A 16759-nucleotide genomic window follows, 5' to 3' on the forward strand; every position below is an offset into this window, starting at 1 on the left:
AAAAATATGGAATGCTTCATGAATTTGCGTGTCATCCTTGCACAGGGGCCATGCTAATCTTCTCTGTATCATTCCAATTTTTAATACATGTGCTGCTGAAGCGAGCACTATTTCTTTATCTTATTTTAATATTTTGTATTTTTTAAGAAACAGAGTTTTGCTCTGTTGTCCAGGCTACAGTGCAGTGGCGTGATTATGGTTCACGGCGTGTTGAACTCCTGGGTACCAGCCAACCTCCTGCCTCAGCCTCCCTAGCAGCTGGGCCTACAGATATTTGCTACCACATCTGGCTTACTTTTTAAATTTTTTGTAGAGACAGGGTCTTGCCATGTTGCCCAGGCTGGTCTTGAACTCCTGGGCTCAAGCAGTCTTCCCACCTCGTCCCTTAAAGTGCTAGGATTACAGGCTCATGCCATTGCACCCAGCCATCATTTTATTTGCTTATCCATTTGAAGTAAATTGTAAACATCAGTATTTGTCACCCCTAAACATTTCAGCAAGTATATCATTAGGTAGAGTACAATATTTGTTTATGATTCTTTCTTTGTGGTAAGCGTTGTGGAAAGATTCTTTGTTTATATTGGTGAAATGCACAAATCTAAAATGTACAGTTGGCTGGGCACAGCGGCTCACACCTGTAATCCCGACACTTTGGGCGGCTAGGGCAGGAGCATTGCTTGAGCCCAGGGATTCGAGACCAGCCTGAGCAACATAAGGAGACCCCCGTCTTTACAAATATATATATTTTTAATTAGCTGGGCATGGTGGTGCCCACCCTGGGAGGCTGCGGTGGGAGGATCACTTGAGTCCCAGAGGTTGAGCCTGCAATGAACTGTGATCACACCACTGCACTCCAGCCTGGACAATAGAGTGAGATCCTGTCTCAATAAAAACAAAAATAAAAAGAGAATTTAATAAAATAAATAAATTTAAATGTAATAAAACAAAACAAAATATATGAGCCAAGGAGTTCTAACAAATGCACAGAGCTGTGTGACCTAAGGTATGGAACATATCCATCACTCCAGAAAGTTGCTTTAGACATGCGAACATTTAAACTTAGTTTGAGTCATGCTTATAACCGGTTTTACAGCATTTTATCCAATTAATAATATAGAGGGTTTAATTCATCACTTTGTGGTTTGTCCTGAAGCTTGCTAACCCATTACAGCAGAAAGCCAACCCAGCTAATTTGAAAGTGGGTGAGTCAGTGAATGGTGAATAAGTAAACACAAGAGTGAATAAAGAATAGAGGGATGAATGAAAATGTAAAGAAATCAGCTGGATGCAGTGGCTCACGCCTGTAATCCCAATACTTTGGGAGGCCGAAGTGGGCAGATCACGAGGTCAAGAGATTGAGACCATCCTGGCCAACATGGTGAAACCCTGTTTCTACTAAAAATACAAACATTAGTTGGGCATGGTGGCACACGCCTGTAGCCCCAGCTACTCAGGAGGCTGAGGCAGAAGAATCGCTTGAACTCAGGAGACAGAGGTTGCAGTGAGCTATCACACTACTGCCTCCAGCCTAGGAAACAGCGCGAGACGCCTTCTAAAAAAAAAAAAAAAAAAATCAATGAATGGGCCAGGCACAGTGGCTCATGCCTGTAATCCCAGCACTTTGGGAGGCCAAGGCGGGTGCACCACCTGAGGTCAGGAGTTCAAGACCAGCCTGGCCAATATGGCAAAACCTTGTCTCTACTAAAAATACAAAAATTAGCCGGGTGTGGTGGCAGGTGCCTGTAATTCCAGCTACTTGAGAGGCTGAAGCAGGAGAATTGCTTGAACCAGGGAGGTGGAGGTTGCAGTGACCTGAGACCGCACCATTGCACTCCAGCCTGGGCGACAAGAGCAAAACTCTGTCTCAAAAAATAAACAAAAATAAAAACAAAACAAGAAATCAATGAATGATGAAATCAGCAGAAGAGTGATTTGATGAATGCATGGTTGGGTGGATAGATGGAGAGATGAAAAGATAGATGAGTGGATAACTTTCCAGCTTGAGTTGGAAAAGGGTAAAAAAATAGACAATGAAGAGATGAATGGATAATTGGATAGAAAGAGATGGAAAAGTGATGAATGGCTGAATGGAGGGATGAATGGGCATATGGAGGACAAATGGATGAGTGTGATGAAAGCAGAGAATTACATGGACAAATAGAGGGATGAAGAAATGAATCGATGGACGAAAGTTAGATGTAAGGATGGCTGAATGAATAGACAGATGGACTGGTAGATGGTTAGATGTTTGGATGGATGGAGAGGATGATGGATGGTTAGATGCATGGGTGATGGATAAAGTGTCGAATGAAAGAATGGTTGGATGTTTGGATGAGTGGGTGAACATATGGTTGATTGGATGTTTGGAGAGATTGACCATGAGATGATGAGTGCAGAGGTAAATGGATGGGTGGATGGGTAGGTGGATAAAAGGTTGGATGAAAGATGGTTGAACCATCTGATCAATGGATGGATTGATGAGGTCTAGATGTTGGATGTTTGATTGATGGATGGTTGGATGGACTTTTGGTTGGATACATGGAAAGATTAATAGATGTTGGGATACATGAATGGAGAGATGGATGCATGGATGTATGGAACGAGAGGCTGTATAGTGGTTAAGTGTGCAGATCCTTGGGAGCCAGACCAGCTGGATTTAAATCCTCCTTCTGCCATTTATGCACTGTGTAATTTGGGCAATTTGTTTCATTTTCCTTTGTTTCCTCATCTGTTACAGAGGGATGATAATAATTGTTTCTACCTCTTGGGGTTGCTGTGAGAAATGAATGAGCCCTAAATCAGTGCTTGGGGCATAATCAGGTTTATGATGATGGGAGGATGGATGGTCAGATGACTGGATGAAGGATAGATGAAGTGCATGACTGAATGAAGGAAGGGAAGAGTAGTGGGGGAGCAGATGGAGACACACACTCATGAGACACCCTCAGACATTTTATTAGGGGCTTAGAAAGGAGTCCTAGGGGATCATTCTATTTTCCCATGAGTTATGGCCCCAGGAATAGATTAGATCTGGACATAGGACAAGGTAACATCACCCTGGATTTCCACCGTGTCTACCCTCTGAAAGGCCAAGAAGCGATGGGCGAAGTCAAAGAGGTGCTGGCCATTGGCGAAAACCTTGAAGCGATCCAAGCCACAGCGAATGGACAGCTGCAGGGAGAGTGGGGGGCGTGAGGCCAGGGCCAGGACCAAGGCCCTGGAAGGAAGTGGGAAAAGAGAACCCAGACTCACATCAAAGAACTGTCCGGGACCAAATGGGTTATGCGTGATCTTCCTCTCCTCGGATCCCCACGAGCCTTTCAGAAGGCTGTTCCGGACCACGGTACCGTCGCCCATGCGGGGATTAATGTGCAAAGCTATGTCCCCAGTGGAGCCCACCTTGAAGTTGATGGCAAAGCTGGGGACAGAGAGGGAGCAGGGAGTCAGATGGAGTCCAATGGGGAGGGGCCTGTGGGCTGGACCTCTGAGTCCCTAAAGGAGGAAGGGACAGAGGGTCTAGACTGTTGGGTCTGAGGAGGGAGGAGGGGGCTGGGGGTTCCCACCTAGTCTACGTTATACCTCTTGCCTGTGGGGGGCACATAGCCCTTGATGATGATGGTTCTTCGAGCCGTGAGCCCTCCTTGCAGCCTCCCGAAATATGGCACAGGCTGTAGGAAGAGAATGGGGGGGTCCCATTCTCTCTCAGCTTAGCAGAGCCAGATGTGGGAAGAAATTTTATTTTTCTTTTCTTTTCTTTCCTTTCTTTTTTTCTTATAAGAGATGGGGTCTCACTCTGTCACCCAGGCTGGAGTGCAGTGGCATTATCAAGTCTCACTGCAGCCTCGAACTGCTGGGCTCAAGCAATCCTCCCATCTCAGCCTCCCGAAGTGCTGGAATTAAAGGCATGAGCCACCACGCCCAGCCTTGCAGGAACAAATTTTGTTTTCTTTTAGGCAGAGTCTCCCTCTGTTGCCCAGGCTGCAGTGGCACAATCTCAGCTAACTGCAACCTCTGCCTCCCGGGTTCAAGCAATTCTCCTGCCTCAGCCTCCCGAGTAGCTGGGATTACAGGCGTGTGCCACCACACCTGGCTAACTTTTGTCATTTTAGTAGAGATGGGGATTCACCATGTTGACCAGGCTGGTCTGGACCTCCTGACATCAAGTGATCCACCTGCCTTGGCCTCCCAAAGGGCTGGGATTACAGGCATGAGCCATCATGTCGGGCCAAGAACAAATTTTCTTCCCTTTTTTTTTTTTTTTTTTTTTGAGACAGAGTCTCACTCTGTCACCAGGCTGGAGTGCTGTGGCACAATCCCGGCTCACTGCCACCTCTGATTTCCTGGTTCAAGTGATTCTCCTGCCTCAGCCTCCTGAGTAGCTGGAATTACAGGCGCCCGCCACCACGTCCAGCTAATTTTTGTATTTTTAGTAGAGACGGAGTTTCACTATGTTGGCCAGGATGGTCTCGCTCTCCTGACCTCGTGAACCGCCCGCCTCGGCCTCCCAAAGTGCTGGGATTACAGGCGTGAGCCACCATTCCTGGCCCAAGAACAAATTTTCTGAGAGGCCCTACTCCTCCTGGAAACCGTCCCCAACCCCTTCCGCTCCCTAAACCTGACCACCAACTCCACCTACCCTCTCCCCACCTCCCACCCCAAACACCCTCCGCCCACTCTCTTTCTGGCTGTCTCAGGTTCCCCGGGGATCCGTGCCCCCCCCCGCCACCGACCATCCATCTCTGTTTCCCCTAAGCCATACCGGGTTGAAGGTTGGGGGTCCTTCCATGGTCTGTGAAGTGAGGAAGAAGCGATATTATTCTCCAAGAGTCAACAGATATCTACGACACACCCATTAGACTCCGGCGTTTCTCTAGGTGCTGGGTTAGTACACCTGGGGCTGCAACCCCTCTTAGCTTCCCCCACCCCAATTCTCACCGTTCCCACTCCCCACCCGGGGGCATCTCAGCCCTCCCACTCACGGGCAGGCTGTTCAGCTGTTGATGGCAATGTCCGGGACCCTGAACGATGGACAGAAGGCGGGAAGGGTGAGAGGGGCTGAGGGACCCCCACTAAGGGGGAAGACCCTCACCCGTCAGCAAGTACTTACAGGGTAAGGTGGCATCATTGGGGGTCCCTGTGGGCACAGAAAGAGAAAGCGGTTATGAGAGGGTCCCCACATTTGGGACTGAAAGATGTCGAGGGTGCCTGCCCTGGGGTTGCCCACCACCACCACCACTGTGCCAGGGAACTCTGGCATCAAAGGGTGGCACCCCAATCACAGATTCATGGAGAGGGGCACCCCATGTTGAGGGATTGCTGATGCCCAGTGAGTCACCCCAAAGTTGTAGGGCAATGCCTGGTCCATTCCGTTCTCTGTACCCTTCCCCATGCTGTTCTCCTGCCGTCCCGGGGCCCTCACTTGCTGACCTTGATCTCATATTCCGACTCTGTCTCTGTGTTTCTGTCTCTCTCTCTCTGTCTTGGCCACACCTCAGCGCAGGGGCTTCCTTCTGCCTAACACCTTTATTTATTTTATTTTATTTATTTATTTATTTGAGATGGAATTTTGCTCTCGTTGCCCAGGCTGCAGTGCAGTGGCACAATCTCGGCTCACCTCAACCTCTGCCTTCCGGGTTCAAGCGATTCTCCTTCCTTAGCCTCCCAAGTAGCTGGGATTACAAGCATGCGCCACCACGCCCAGCTAATTTTGTATTTTTAGTAGAGACAAGGTTTCTCCATGTAGGTCAGGCTGGTCTCAAACTCCCGACCTCAGGCGATCCGCTCGCCTCAGCTTCCCAAGTCTAACACCTTTAACTTTTACTCTCTGTCTCTCCCTTTCTCTCTGTTTCCTCGTCTTTTCTCCTCCTTGTAATCAACTCCTTTCTGTCTTGACTTCTATTCTCAGCCAGCTATCCCAAAAACCCTTTAAAAGTAGCTTTATATAGCCGGGTGTGGTGGCAGGTGTCTATAATCTCAGCTACTTGGGAAGCTGAGGAAGGAGAATTGCTTAAACCTGGGAGGCGGAGGGTACAGTGAGCTGAGATTGCGCCACTGCACTCCAACCTGGGCCACAGAGCAAGACTCCATCTCAAAAAAAAAAAAAAAAAGTAGCTTTATATGCCAGGCACTGTGTCTCACGCCTGTAATCACAGGACTTTGGGAGGCTAAGGTGGGTGGATCACCTGAGGCCAGGAGTTAGAGACCAACCTGGACAACATCAGGAGATTCCTCCCCTCTGTCTTTACAAAAAATTTAAAGATTAGCTGGGGATGGCGGCGTGTGCCTGTAGTCCCAGCTACTCAGGAGGCTGAGGTGGGAGGATCACTTGAACCCAGGAAGTCAAGAATGCAGTGAGCTGTGATTGCACCACCACACTCCAGCCTGGGTGACAGGGCCAGACCCTGCCTCAATAATAATAATAAATTAAATTAAATTGAGAAACTCATTTTAATTGCTTGTTATTTATTTTTAATGATGGTGTTAAGCCACCTCTTGGGAATTCATTCACTATCGTGTATTCTTTTCCCTTCCTTATCCTCACTTCCTGACTCACCTTACACACTTCCTCCTACACCAGGAAGCTCTGCCTTCCTGACCCATGGCTAGTCAAGCCCTTCCTTCACGCTCCCAAAACCTCCTGCATACTCCACATCCCAGCCCCGACGCCTCTGCCTGTGCCTTCCCTACCACAGCCCTGACCATTTCTGATGCCATGTCTGTGAGCCCGGTGAGGTCAGGGCCCAGAGATATCTCAGTCATTCCCGTCTCCAGCCCTGCCTAGCCCAGGGCCTGACCCCTCTGCCTGCCCCCACCCACCCCCTATCCTGGCCCTGATCCCTCTGCCTGGGACCCAACCCAACTGCAACCCTTCAGCCTGGGCCTCCCCTTCCTGGCCCTGATCCCTTGCAGTGATGGGTCTGTCTTCCCAGTGGGCTCCCTTGATCATCACTGGGCTCTTGGCATCACTCAGCAGAGGGAGATGCTTGGGAAATAAATGAATGTGGAACCTGGCTGGGCACCATGGCTCAGCACTCTGGGAGTAATCCCAGCACTCTGGGAGACGGTAGCCAGTGGATCACTTGAGGCCAGGAGTTCAAGACCAGCCTGGCCAACATGGTGAAACCCCATCTCTACTAAAAATACAAAAATTAGCTGGATGTGATGGTGGGTGCCCATAATCCCAGTTACTTGGGAGGCTGAGGCAGGAGAAATGCTTAAACCTGGGAGGCGGAGAGTGCAGTGAGCCAGAATCACGCCACTGTACTCCAGCCTGGGCGACAGAGCAAGACTTCATCTCAAAAAGAAAAAATAGGCCAGGCCCGGTGGCTCACGCCTGTAATCCCAGCACTTTGGGAGGTTGAGGCGGGCAGATCACAAGGTCAGGAGATCGAGACCATCCTGGCTAACACGGTGAAACCCTGTCTCTACTAAAATATAAAAAAATTAGCCGGGTGTGGTGGCGGGCACCTGTAGTCCCAGCTACTCGGGAGGCTGAGGCAAGAGAATGGCGTGAATCCGGGAGGTGGAGCTTGCAGTGAGCCAAGATTGCACCGCTGCACTCCAGCCTGGGCGACAGAGTGAGACTCAGTCTCAAAAAAAAAAAAAAAAAAAAAAAAAGAAAGAAAGAAAAATGAATGTGGAACTGAATTTAGAAAGGAAGGACACAAGAAGGGATGGGACCCCTCACACCTGGGGCGGGGGGAGCTGGCCTCCGATGAAGTTGATTGATTGAAGTTGCAGATCCCCATCCACTTGCAGGTGGGTGACCATCTGCAGGGGAAGCCGGTGCCCATACTCATAGAAGGAATTTCCATTTACCACCACCTGGAGGGCAGAGATGGGAGGTCAGGAGTCAGCACCCATGATCCTGGGAAGGTAGAAACAGGAAGCAGGGGCATGGTGCCATGGCTCATACCTCTAATCCCAGCACTTTGGGAGGCTGAGGTGGGCGGATTATTTGAGATCAGGAGTTCGAGACTAGCCTGGCCAACATAGTGAAACCCCGCCTCTACTAAAAATACAAAAATTAGCCAGGCGTGGTGGCATGCGCCTGCAATCCCAGCTACTCGGGAGGCTGAGGCAGGAGAATCGCCTGAACCCGGGAGGTGGAGGTTGCAGTGAGCCAAGATCACGCTGCTGTACTCCAGCCTGGGCGACAGAGCAAGACTCTGTCTAAAAAAAAAAAAAAAAGCAGGGAACAGGGATCTTTTTCATTGGGAGTCAAAAGTCTTGGGGATGAGCTGGGACAGCCTCAGCATCAGGAACCTTGGAGTCCACAGCTCAGAGGCCAAGCTAGGGTCAAAAGTCAGCTCACTGGCCAGGCGCGGAGGCTCATGCCTGTAATCTCAGCAGTTTAGGAGGCCAAGGTGGGGGGGATCATTTGAGATCAAGAGTTTGAGACCAGCTTGAGCAACATAGCAAGACCCTGTCTTTACAACATAGCAAGACCCTGTCTTTATAAAAACATACAAAAATTAGCCAGGCATGGTGGTGTGCACCTGGAGTCCCAGCTACTCCGGAGGCTGATGCAGGAGAGTCACCAGAGCCTGGGGAGGTTGAGGGTATAGTGAGCTGTTTGCATCACTGCACTCCAGCCTGGGCAACAGAGCGAGACCCAGTCTCAAGAGAAAAAAAAAAGTACATGGTTTGCAAAAAACACAAACTGGTAGGAGGAAATACACATGAAATGTATTACAAGGCTCTCAGCAGTAGGGTAAAGGGACTAAGGGAAAGAGTTAAAAGAGGATTTTTAAAAATAGGCAGGAAAGGGCCGGGCGCGGTGGCTCAAGCCTGTAATCCCAGCACTTTGGGAGGCCGAGACGGGCGGATCACAAGGTCAGGAGATCAAGACCATCCTGGCTAACACGGCGAAACCCCGTCTCTACTAAAAACACAAAAAATTAGCCGGGCGAGGTGGCGGCGCCTGTGGTCCCAGCTACTCGGGAGGCTGAGGCAGGAGAATGGCGGGAACCCGGGAGGCGGAGCTTGCAGTGAGCTGAGATCTGGCCACTGCACTCCAGCCTGGGCGACAGAGCAAGACTCCGTCTCAAAAAAAAAAAAAAAAGAGGCAGGAAAGAAGGAAAAGAAAAGAAAGAAGTTGACATAAAAAGTGGGGATGGAACAAGGAAAGAAAGGAAGGAGGGAGGGAGAGAGAAGGAAGAAGAGAGGAGGGAAGGGGGGAAGGAAGGAGGGAAGGAAAGAGGAGAGAACGGAGAAACAGGAAGGAAAAAGAGGAAAAAGAAGGAAGAGGCTGGGCATGGTAGCTCATGCCTGTAATTCCAGCACTTTGGGAGGCCAAGGCGGGCAGACCACCTGAGGTCAGGAGTTCGAGGCCAGCCTGGGCAACATGATGAAACCCTGTCTCTACTAAAAATACAAAAATTAGTTGAGCATGGTGGCACGCGCCTGTAGTCCCAGCTACTCGGGAGGCTGAGGCAGGAGAATCTCTTGAACCCAGGAGGTGGAGGTTGCAGTGAGCTGAGATGGTGCCACTGCACTCCAGCCTGGGCAACAGGGTGAGACTCTATCTCAAAAAAAAAAAAAAAAAAAAAAAAGAAAGAAAACGAAGGAAGGAGGGAAGGGAGGAAGGAGCCGAGATGGCGCCACTGCCCTCCAGCTCAGGAAACAAGAGAGAAAGCACGCAAACCTTGTAGTGCTCAGCCAGGACTAGGAAGACCAGCTCGAAGGCGGCGCCCTTTTTGAAGGGCATGCTTCTCTTCCTCTCTTCGCTGCCCCACTTCCCGCCCTGCAGGGTGTTGAAGACCACCTTGTCCCAGCCGTCAAACCGCGGATTGAAGTGGAAGGCGATGTCTGCGCCCGGGTCCTGTCCCACCGCAAAGTTCACGAAGAATCTGGCGGGACATGAAGGGCTCGTTCCCCTGGTGCCACCTCCCTGTGCCTGGGGGCCCCTTCTAGGAAGCCCTCTCCCCGCCGCCCTGTCCCAGGGCTCCCTGGTCCGGACCTCAGCACCTGCTCTGAGGGGCGACCTTGGCACTGTGGGCTATGGTGTGGAGGGGGCGTGAATTCTGAGGGGGGCAGATTCCCACCACCACCACACCTTCGCTCACAGCCTTTCCTTCTTTTTTTTTTTTTTTTTTTTTTTGGAGACGGAGTCTCGCTCTGTCGCCCAGGCTGGAGTGCAGTGGCGCAATCTCGGCTCACTGCAAGCTCCGCCTCCCGAGTTCACGCCATTCTCCTGCCTCAGCCTCCCGAGTAGCTGGGACTACAGGCGCCCGCCACTGCGCCTGGCTAATTTTTTTCTATTTTTAGTAGAGACGGGGTTTCACCATGGTCTTGATCTCCTGACCTTGTGATCCGCCCGCCTCGGCCTCCCAAAGTGCTGGGATTACAGGCGTGAGCCACCGTGCCCGGCTTTTTTTTTTTTTTTTTGAGATGGAGTCTTGCTCTGTTGCCCAGGCCAGGGTTGGAGTGTCACAATCTCAGCTCACTGCAACCTCCACCTCCCGGATTCCAGTGATTCTCCTGCCTCAGCCTCCCAAGTAGCTGGGATTGTAGGTGTGCACCACCACATCCAGCTAATTTTTGTATGTTTAGTAGAGATGGGGTTTCACCATGTTGGCCAGGCAGGTCTCGAACTCCTGACCTCAGGTGATCCACCTGCCTCGGCTTCCCAAAGTGCCGGGATTACAAGTGTGAGCCACCGTACCTGACCTTTGTTTTCTTTTTTTTTTTTTTTTTTTTAGACGGAGTCTCGCTCTGTCGCCCAGGCTGGAGTGCAGTGGCCGGATCTCAGCTCACTGCAAGCTCCGCCTCCCGGGTTTACGCCATTCTCCTGCCTCAGCCTCCTGTGTAGCTGGGACTACAGGCGCCCACCACCTCGCCCGGCTAGTTTTTTGTATTTTTTTTTTTAGTAGAGACGGGGTTTCACCGTGTTCGCCAGGATGGTCTCGATCTCCTGACCTCGTGATCCGCCCATCTCGGCCTCCCAAAGTGCTGGGATTACAGGCTTGAGCCACCGCGCCCGACCTGTTTTCTTTTTTTGAGACAGGGTCTCACGGTCTCGCCCTGTCCTCCAGGCTGGAGTGCAGTGGCCACGATGGCAGCTCACTGCAGCCTCAACCTCCTGGGTCAACTGATTTTCCTGCATCAACCTCCCTAGTAACTGGGACTACAGGCTCATGCCACTATGCCTGGCTTTTTTTTTTTTTTTTTTGAGACGGGGTCTCACTATGTTGCCCAGGCTGGTCTCAAACTCCTGGGCTCAAGCAATCCTACCACCTCGGCCTCCCAAAGTGCTGGGATTACAGGTGTGAGTTGCTGTACCCAGCCCACCTTGCCTTCTTAGACCACCTCCTCCAGCCTCTTTCCAACTTCCAGTTATGACTGCTACGAGTCTGCCACGGGCCAGGCTCTGTCCTATGCATTTGGGTCTCCCTGCTCTGCTCCTGGCCCTGAAGATCATTTCCCTGATGCAGCCAGAGGGCCCCTGTGAACACCCATGCCACATCACATTCTGCACCCCTGGGCACACCAGCATCCTTGAAATTGCTCTCCAGGGCAGGCACACACCTGTCTCAGGGCCTTTGCCCTGGCTCTTCCCTCTGCCTGGACGGCCCTTCCCTCAGCTGTCCCCGGGGATCCCTCTCTCCTTCTGTTCTTTGCTGAAATGTTTCCTTCCCAGGCAGACCTTCTCTGGCCGCCTTTTTAGTTTTTTTGAGACAGTCTATCTTTGTCACCCAGGCTGGAGTGCAGTGAAGTGATCTCAGCTCACTGCAACCTCTGCCTTCAGGGCTCAAGTGATTCTCCCACATCAGGCTCCCAAGTAGCTGGGATTATAGGCACCTGTTACCAGGCCTGGCTAATTTTGTATTTTTAGTAGAGATGAGATCTTGCCGTTTTGGCCAGGCTAGTATCCAACTCCTGACGTCCTGGCTTAGCCACCCAAAGTGCTGGGATTACAGGCGTGAGCCACAGCGCCTGGCCTGGACTTCTTTTTTATGTTTTCCCTACTAGGACGTCAGCTCCATGAGGGCAGGGGTCTCTGTCCTGTTCACTCCTCCATCCCTAGTGTCAGGACACAGAGTGGGCACTCACTGAAGAAGTAAACAATCAATAAATAAACAACAGGCTGGGTAGAGTGGCTCACACCAGTGCCTGATCCTCCCAGCACTTTAGGAGGCCGAGGCTAGAGGATCGCTTGAGCCCAGGAGTTCAAGACCAGCCTGGGCAACATAACAAGACTTTGTCTCTACAAAACAAATAATAATAATAAATAAAAATTAAAGCTGGGCGCGGTGGCTCACGCCTATAATCCCAGCACTGGGAGGCCGAGGCAGGCGAATCACCTGAGGTCAGGAGTTCGTGACCAGCCTGACCAACATGGAGAAGCCCCATCTCTACTGAAAAATACAAAATTAGCTGGGCGTGGTGGCGCATGCCTGTAATCCCAGCTACCGGGGAGGCTGAGGCAGGAGAATCACTTGAAACTGGCAGGTGGAGGTTGCATTGAGCAGAGATCGCGCCATTGCACTCCAGCCTGGGCAACAAGAACGAAACTCCGTCTCAAAAACAAAAAAGTTAAATATTAAATTAGCTGGGCGTGGTGGCGCATATCTATAGTCCCATCTGCTTGGGAAGATGAGGTGGGAGGATCCCTTGAGCCCAGGAGTTGGAGGCCGAAGTGAGCTATATTGTGCTACTGCACTGCAGCCTGGGCAACACAGCAAGACCCTATCTCTAAGGGAAAAAAAAAGTCATATGAGGCCAATTATTGTCACCGTGTTAAGGCCCTTTATAAAAAGCTAAGACTGGGCCAGGCACAGTGGCTCACGCCTGTAATCCCAGCACTTTGGGAGGCTGAGATGGGCGGATCACTTGAAGTCAGGAGTTTGAGACTAGGGGACCCCCCTGGCCAACATGGTGAAACCCTGTCTCTCCTAAAAATACAAACATTAGCCAGTATGCTGGCACGGGCCTGTAATCCCAGCTACTCGAGAGACTGAGGCAGAAGAATCGCTTGAACCTGGGAGACAGAGGTTGTAGTGAGCCGAGATCATGCCATTGCACTCCAGCCTGGGCGACAAGAGCAAAACTCCATCTCAAAAAAAAAAAAAAAAAAAAAAGAAAAGAAAAAAAAGAAAAGAAAGTGAAGTACAGAGAGTTATAGTCAGTTTCACCCTTTCACCAACATAGAGCTGGGGAGTGGCAGAGCTGGGATTTTAACTCGGGCACCCAGGCCTGGGCCTGTGATCGCAATTCCTGCTATTGCACCCATCGGCTTCAGTCTAATGTCCAACTCAGGGGCTGCCTCTCAAGGTGAGCCCTCCCTGAACCTTCTGGCCCCCACATACCCCCTCCTGATCTGCCCCAGGCTCGTCTCTGGCTATTGGGTGGGGCAGCAAAAGAGTCCCTTCCTCACCAGGGTGGGGTAAGGGCAGAAAGCCCCCAACAGCCAGGCCCAGAGCACTCTGTGGGAAGTCCCCTGCCAGCCCGGCCTGGCTTGGGGAGGGTCTTACCTCCTCATGTGCTCGTTGGCTACTCCTTGGATGTAAACAGACATTCCCACGCTGAGCCCGCCCGGGATGGGCTTGTAGTAAGGCAGTGTCTGGAGAAGAGGCCTGGTGAGGGGACTCACAAGCCATCTGCCTGTTGCAGCCTTTACCCCTCCCGGAAAAGCCCCCCAGTCCCTTAAGCAGGGGAGAGGAAACCACGGGTGAGGACCAGGTTGAAGATGACGAGGGCCGACAGTTAGACGTGGACACAGACAGCCTGAGGGCAGGGTGGGCGTAAATTGAGGGTCTGGGTCAGCTTTGGATAAATTAAACCACAGAGTTAGATGGGGCCCCCCAGGATCAGGGTAGGGAAAATTGGTGTGAGGGCTTATGGACGGAGCTGCGGGCAGGGTGGGGCCTGAGTCGGCGTCTCACCGGGTTGTAGGTGGGCTGGTAGCCCGGTGCGGGGACATAGGCCATTGCTCAAAGTTGCGCTAGTGGCTGGTCCTGTGAGAAGAGCTGCAGAAGTGGGAGATGGTGGCGGATGGCAGGCGGTGGTGGCTCTTATACCCAGGGTAAGGGCGTGGCTGGCAGGGGAGGATCCATAGGGCTCGTCTTCTGGGACTGTCAGGCTGTCGGCTTCTCCTAGAGCGCACCCTAGTCTCCCTTCCCTTGCCAGCTTACCTGGTGACCAGCCAGGACCCAAATCACCTGGGTCCCCTCCCCTATGCCCCCTGCAAAGAGGAAGTGCTGATGAACTTCGGCCCTGCCAGGGCCTTATCAGAGCCCATAAAACCCTGCCCAGAATTCTGTTGGCAGAGGGAGGGTGAGAACAGGCAGGGCAGGGCAGGGCTGCAGGAATGACCCAGGACAGGTGGGCAGCGGAGGAGGAGAACTCAGAGGAACTGCAAATTCCTGCCTCTCCCAGCAACTGTGAAGGGACCTACATTGATTACGTGCCCACCACACGGCTTTACCACGTACGTTGTAGTGTAGTGAGAGTGGTTTAGATTACTAGTGTGTGGAGCCAGAGGTTCTGGGTTCAAATCCTGCCTTTGCCACTTCTCAGCTGTCTGATCCTGGGTCAGTGCCTTACCCTCAATTTGCCCATATGCTTATCTGTAAAATGGGGATAGTAGTAGTATCAGCTGGGTGCAGTGGCTCATGCCTGTAATCCCAGCACTTTGGTTGGCTGAGGTGGGTGGATCATCTGATGTCAGGAGACCAGCCTGGTGAAATTCCAGTCTCTACTAAAAATACAAAAATTAGCCAGGCATGGTGGCGGGCGCCTATGATCCCAGCTATTTGGAGGCTGAGGCAGGAGAATCGCTTGAACCTGATGGTGGAGATTGCAGTGAGCCGAGATCATGCCACTGCACTCCAGCCTAGGTGACAGAGGGACACTGTATCGGAAAAAAAAAAAAAAAAAAAAAATATAACAGAGGAAACAAGCATTGAATAGCTATCAAAAATTTTTTTTTTTTTTTTTTTTTTTTGAGACGGAGTCTGGCTCTGTCACCCAGGCTGGAGTGCAGTGGCGCGATCTCGGCTCACTGCAAGCTCCGCCTCCCGGGTTTACGCCATTCTCCTGCCTCAGCCTCCCAAGTAGCTGGGACTACAGGCGCCCGCCACCTCGCCCGGCTAGTTTTTTGTATTTTTTAGTAGAGACGGGGTTTCACCGTGTTAGCCAGGATGGTCTCGATCTCCTGACCTCGTGATCCGCCCGTCTCGGCCTCCCAAAGTGCTGGGATTACAGGCTTGAGCCACCGCGCCCGGCCTTTTTTTTTTTTTGAGACGGAGTCTTGCTCTGTTGCCCAGGCTGGAGTGCAGTGGCCTGATCTCAGCTCACTGCAAGCTCCGCCTCCCGGGTTCAGGCCATTCTCCTGCCTCAGCCTCCTGAGTAGCTGGGACTACAGGCGCCCGCCGCCTCACCCGGCTAGTTTTTTGTATTTTTTAGTAGAGACGGGGTTTCACCGTTTTAGCCAGGATGGTCTCGATCTCCTGACCTCGTGATCCGCCCGTCTCGGCCTCCCAAAGTGCTGGGATTACAGGCTTGAGCCACCGCGCCCGGCCCAAAATATTTTAAACATGAATTTGTGATCCAGTAATGCCTGTATGTCGTTAATCTACCAAATAAGAAGATCTAGCAGTGGGTCCAACAGTTACTCAAAAAAAAAAAAAAAAAAAGAGTAGTATCAACAGTGGGCTGGGTGTGGTGGCTCATGCCTATAATCCCAGCACTTTGGGAAGTTGAAGCAGGAGGACTGCTTGAGCCCAGGAGTTCAAGACCAGTCTGGGAAATATAGCTAGACCCCATGTCTAAAAAATAAAAATAAAAATTAGCTGGACACGGTAGCACACAGCTGTATGCCTAGCTACTCGGGAGGCTGAGGCAGGAGGATTGCTTGAACCCAGGAGTTCAAGGTTACAGCGAGCTATGATCATGCCACTGCACTCGAGCCTGGGTGACGGACTAAGACCCTGTCTCTAAAACTAACAACAATAATAGTCATATTAATAATCATAATAGTATCAACTTCATAGAGTCCTTGATCATTAAGATAATAAATGCTCAGAACAGGACTTGCCATATAGAAGTCATTACATTAATGCTTGGTCTCTTGCAGTCATTCCAAACGTAAATCCAGAAGATTGGGAAGATATACGGATAAAAAGCCCTGAAGTTTTTGTTTGTTTGTTTTGTTTGTTCATTTTTGAGACAGAGTCTTGCTCTATCACCCAGGCTGCTGTGCCGTGGCACCATCCCGGTTCACTGTAACCTCTGCCTTCCGGGTTCAAGCGAGTCTCCTGCCTCAGCCTCCTGAAGAGTTGAGATTACAGGCATGCCCCACATCCGGCTAATTTTTGTATTTTTAGTAGAGACCAGGTTTTCTCATGTTGGCCAGCCTGGTCTCAAACTCCTGACCTCAAGTGATCAGCCTGCCTCAGCCTCCCAAAGGGCTGGAATTACAGGCATGAGCCACTGCACCCGGCCAGAAACCCCAAAGTTGTTTGTCATTTTTTTGTTTTTTTGAGACAGTCTCGCTCTGTCGCCCAGGCTGGAGTGCAGCAGCATGATCTCGGCTTGCTGTAACCTCACCTCCCAGGTTCAAGGATTCTCCTGCCTCAGCCTCCCCAGTAGCTGGGACTACAGGCACCTGCCACCACACCCAGCTAATTTCTGTATTTTTAGTAGAGACGGGGTTTCACCATGTTGGCCAGGCTGGTGGCGAACTCCTGAACTCAGGCGATCCACCTGCCTCAGCCTCCCAAACTGCTGGGATTACAGGTGTGAGTCACCGTGCCCA

At 51.2% G+C, this 16759-nt stretch overlaps 1 protein-coding gene and 1 non-coding gene across 2 annotated transcripts; both read right to left on the reverse strand.

The window, feature by feature from the left end:
• On the reverse strand, positions 1-108 carry LOC139360561 (U6 spliceosomal RNA). The gene has a single exon (XR_011618040.1). It is a non-coding gene; the product is annotated as a U6 spliceosomal RNA (small nuclear RNA).
• A 2826-nt stretch (positions 109-2934) lies between these two features.
• On the reverse strand, positions 2935-14011 carry LOC105495634 (galectin 4). Its single transcript, XM_071086625.1, has 10 exons — positions 13887-14011; positions 13476-13564; positions 9647-9851; positions 7690-7824; positions 5108-5134; positions 4980-5018; positions 4760-4789; positions 3580-3668; positions 3253-3418; positions 2935-3171 (listed from the first exon to the last, which is right to left on the reverse strand). Exons 1-10 carry the CDS (start codon positions 13929-13931, stop codon positions 3025-3027), a joined length of 972 nt encoding a protein of 323 aa, XP_070942726.1. The 5' UTR covers positions 13932-14011; the 3' UTR covers positions 2935-3024.
• Positions 14012-16759: the final 2748 nt, after the last annotated feature.

This window comes from Macaca nemestrina, chromosome 20 (genome assembly GCF_043159975.1).
Source record: "Macaca nemestrina isolate mMacNem1 chromosome 20, mMacNem.hap1, whole genome shotgun sequence".
NCBI classification, from domain to species: domain Eukaryota; kingdom Metazoa; phylum Chordata; class Mammalia; order Primates; family Cercopithecidae; genus Macaca; species Macaca nemestrina.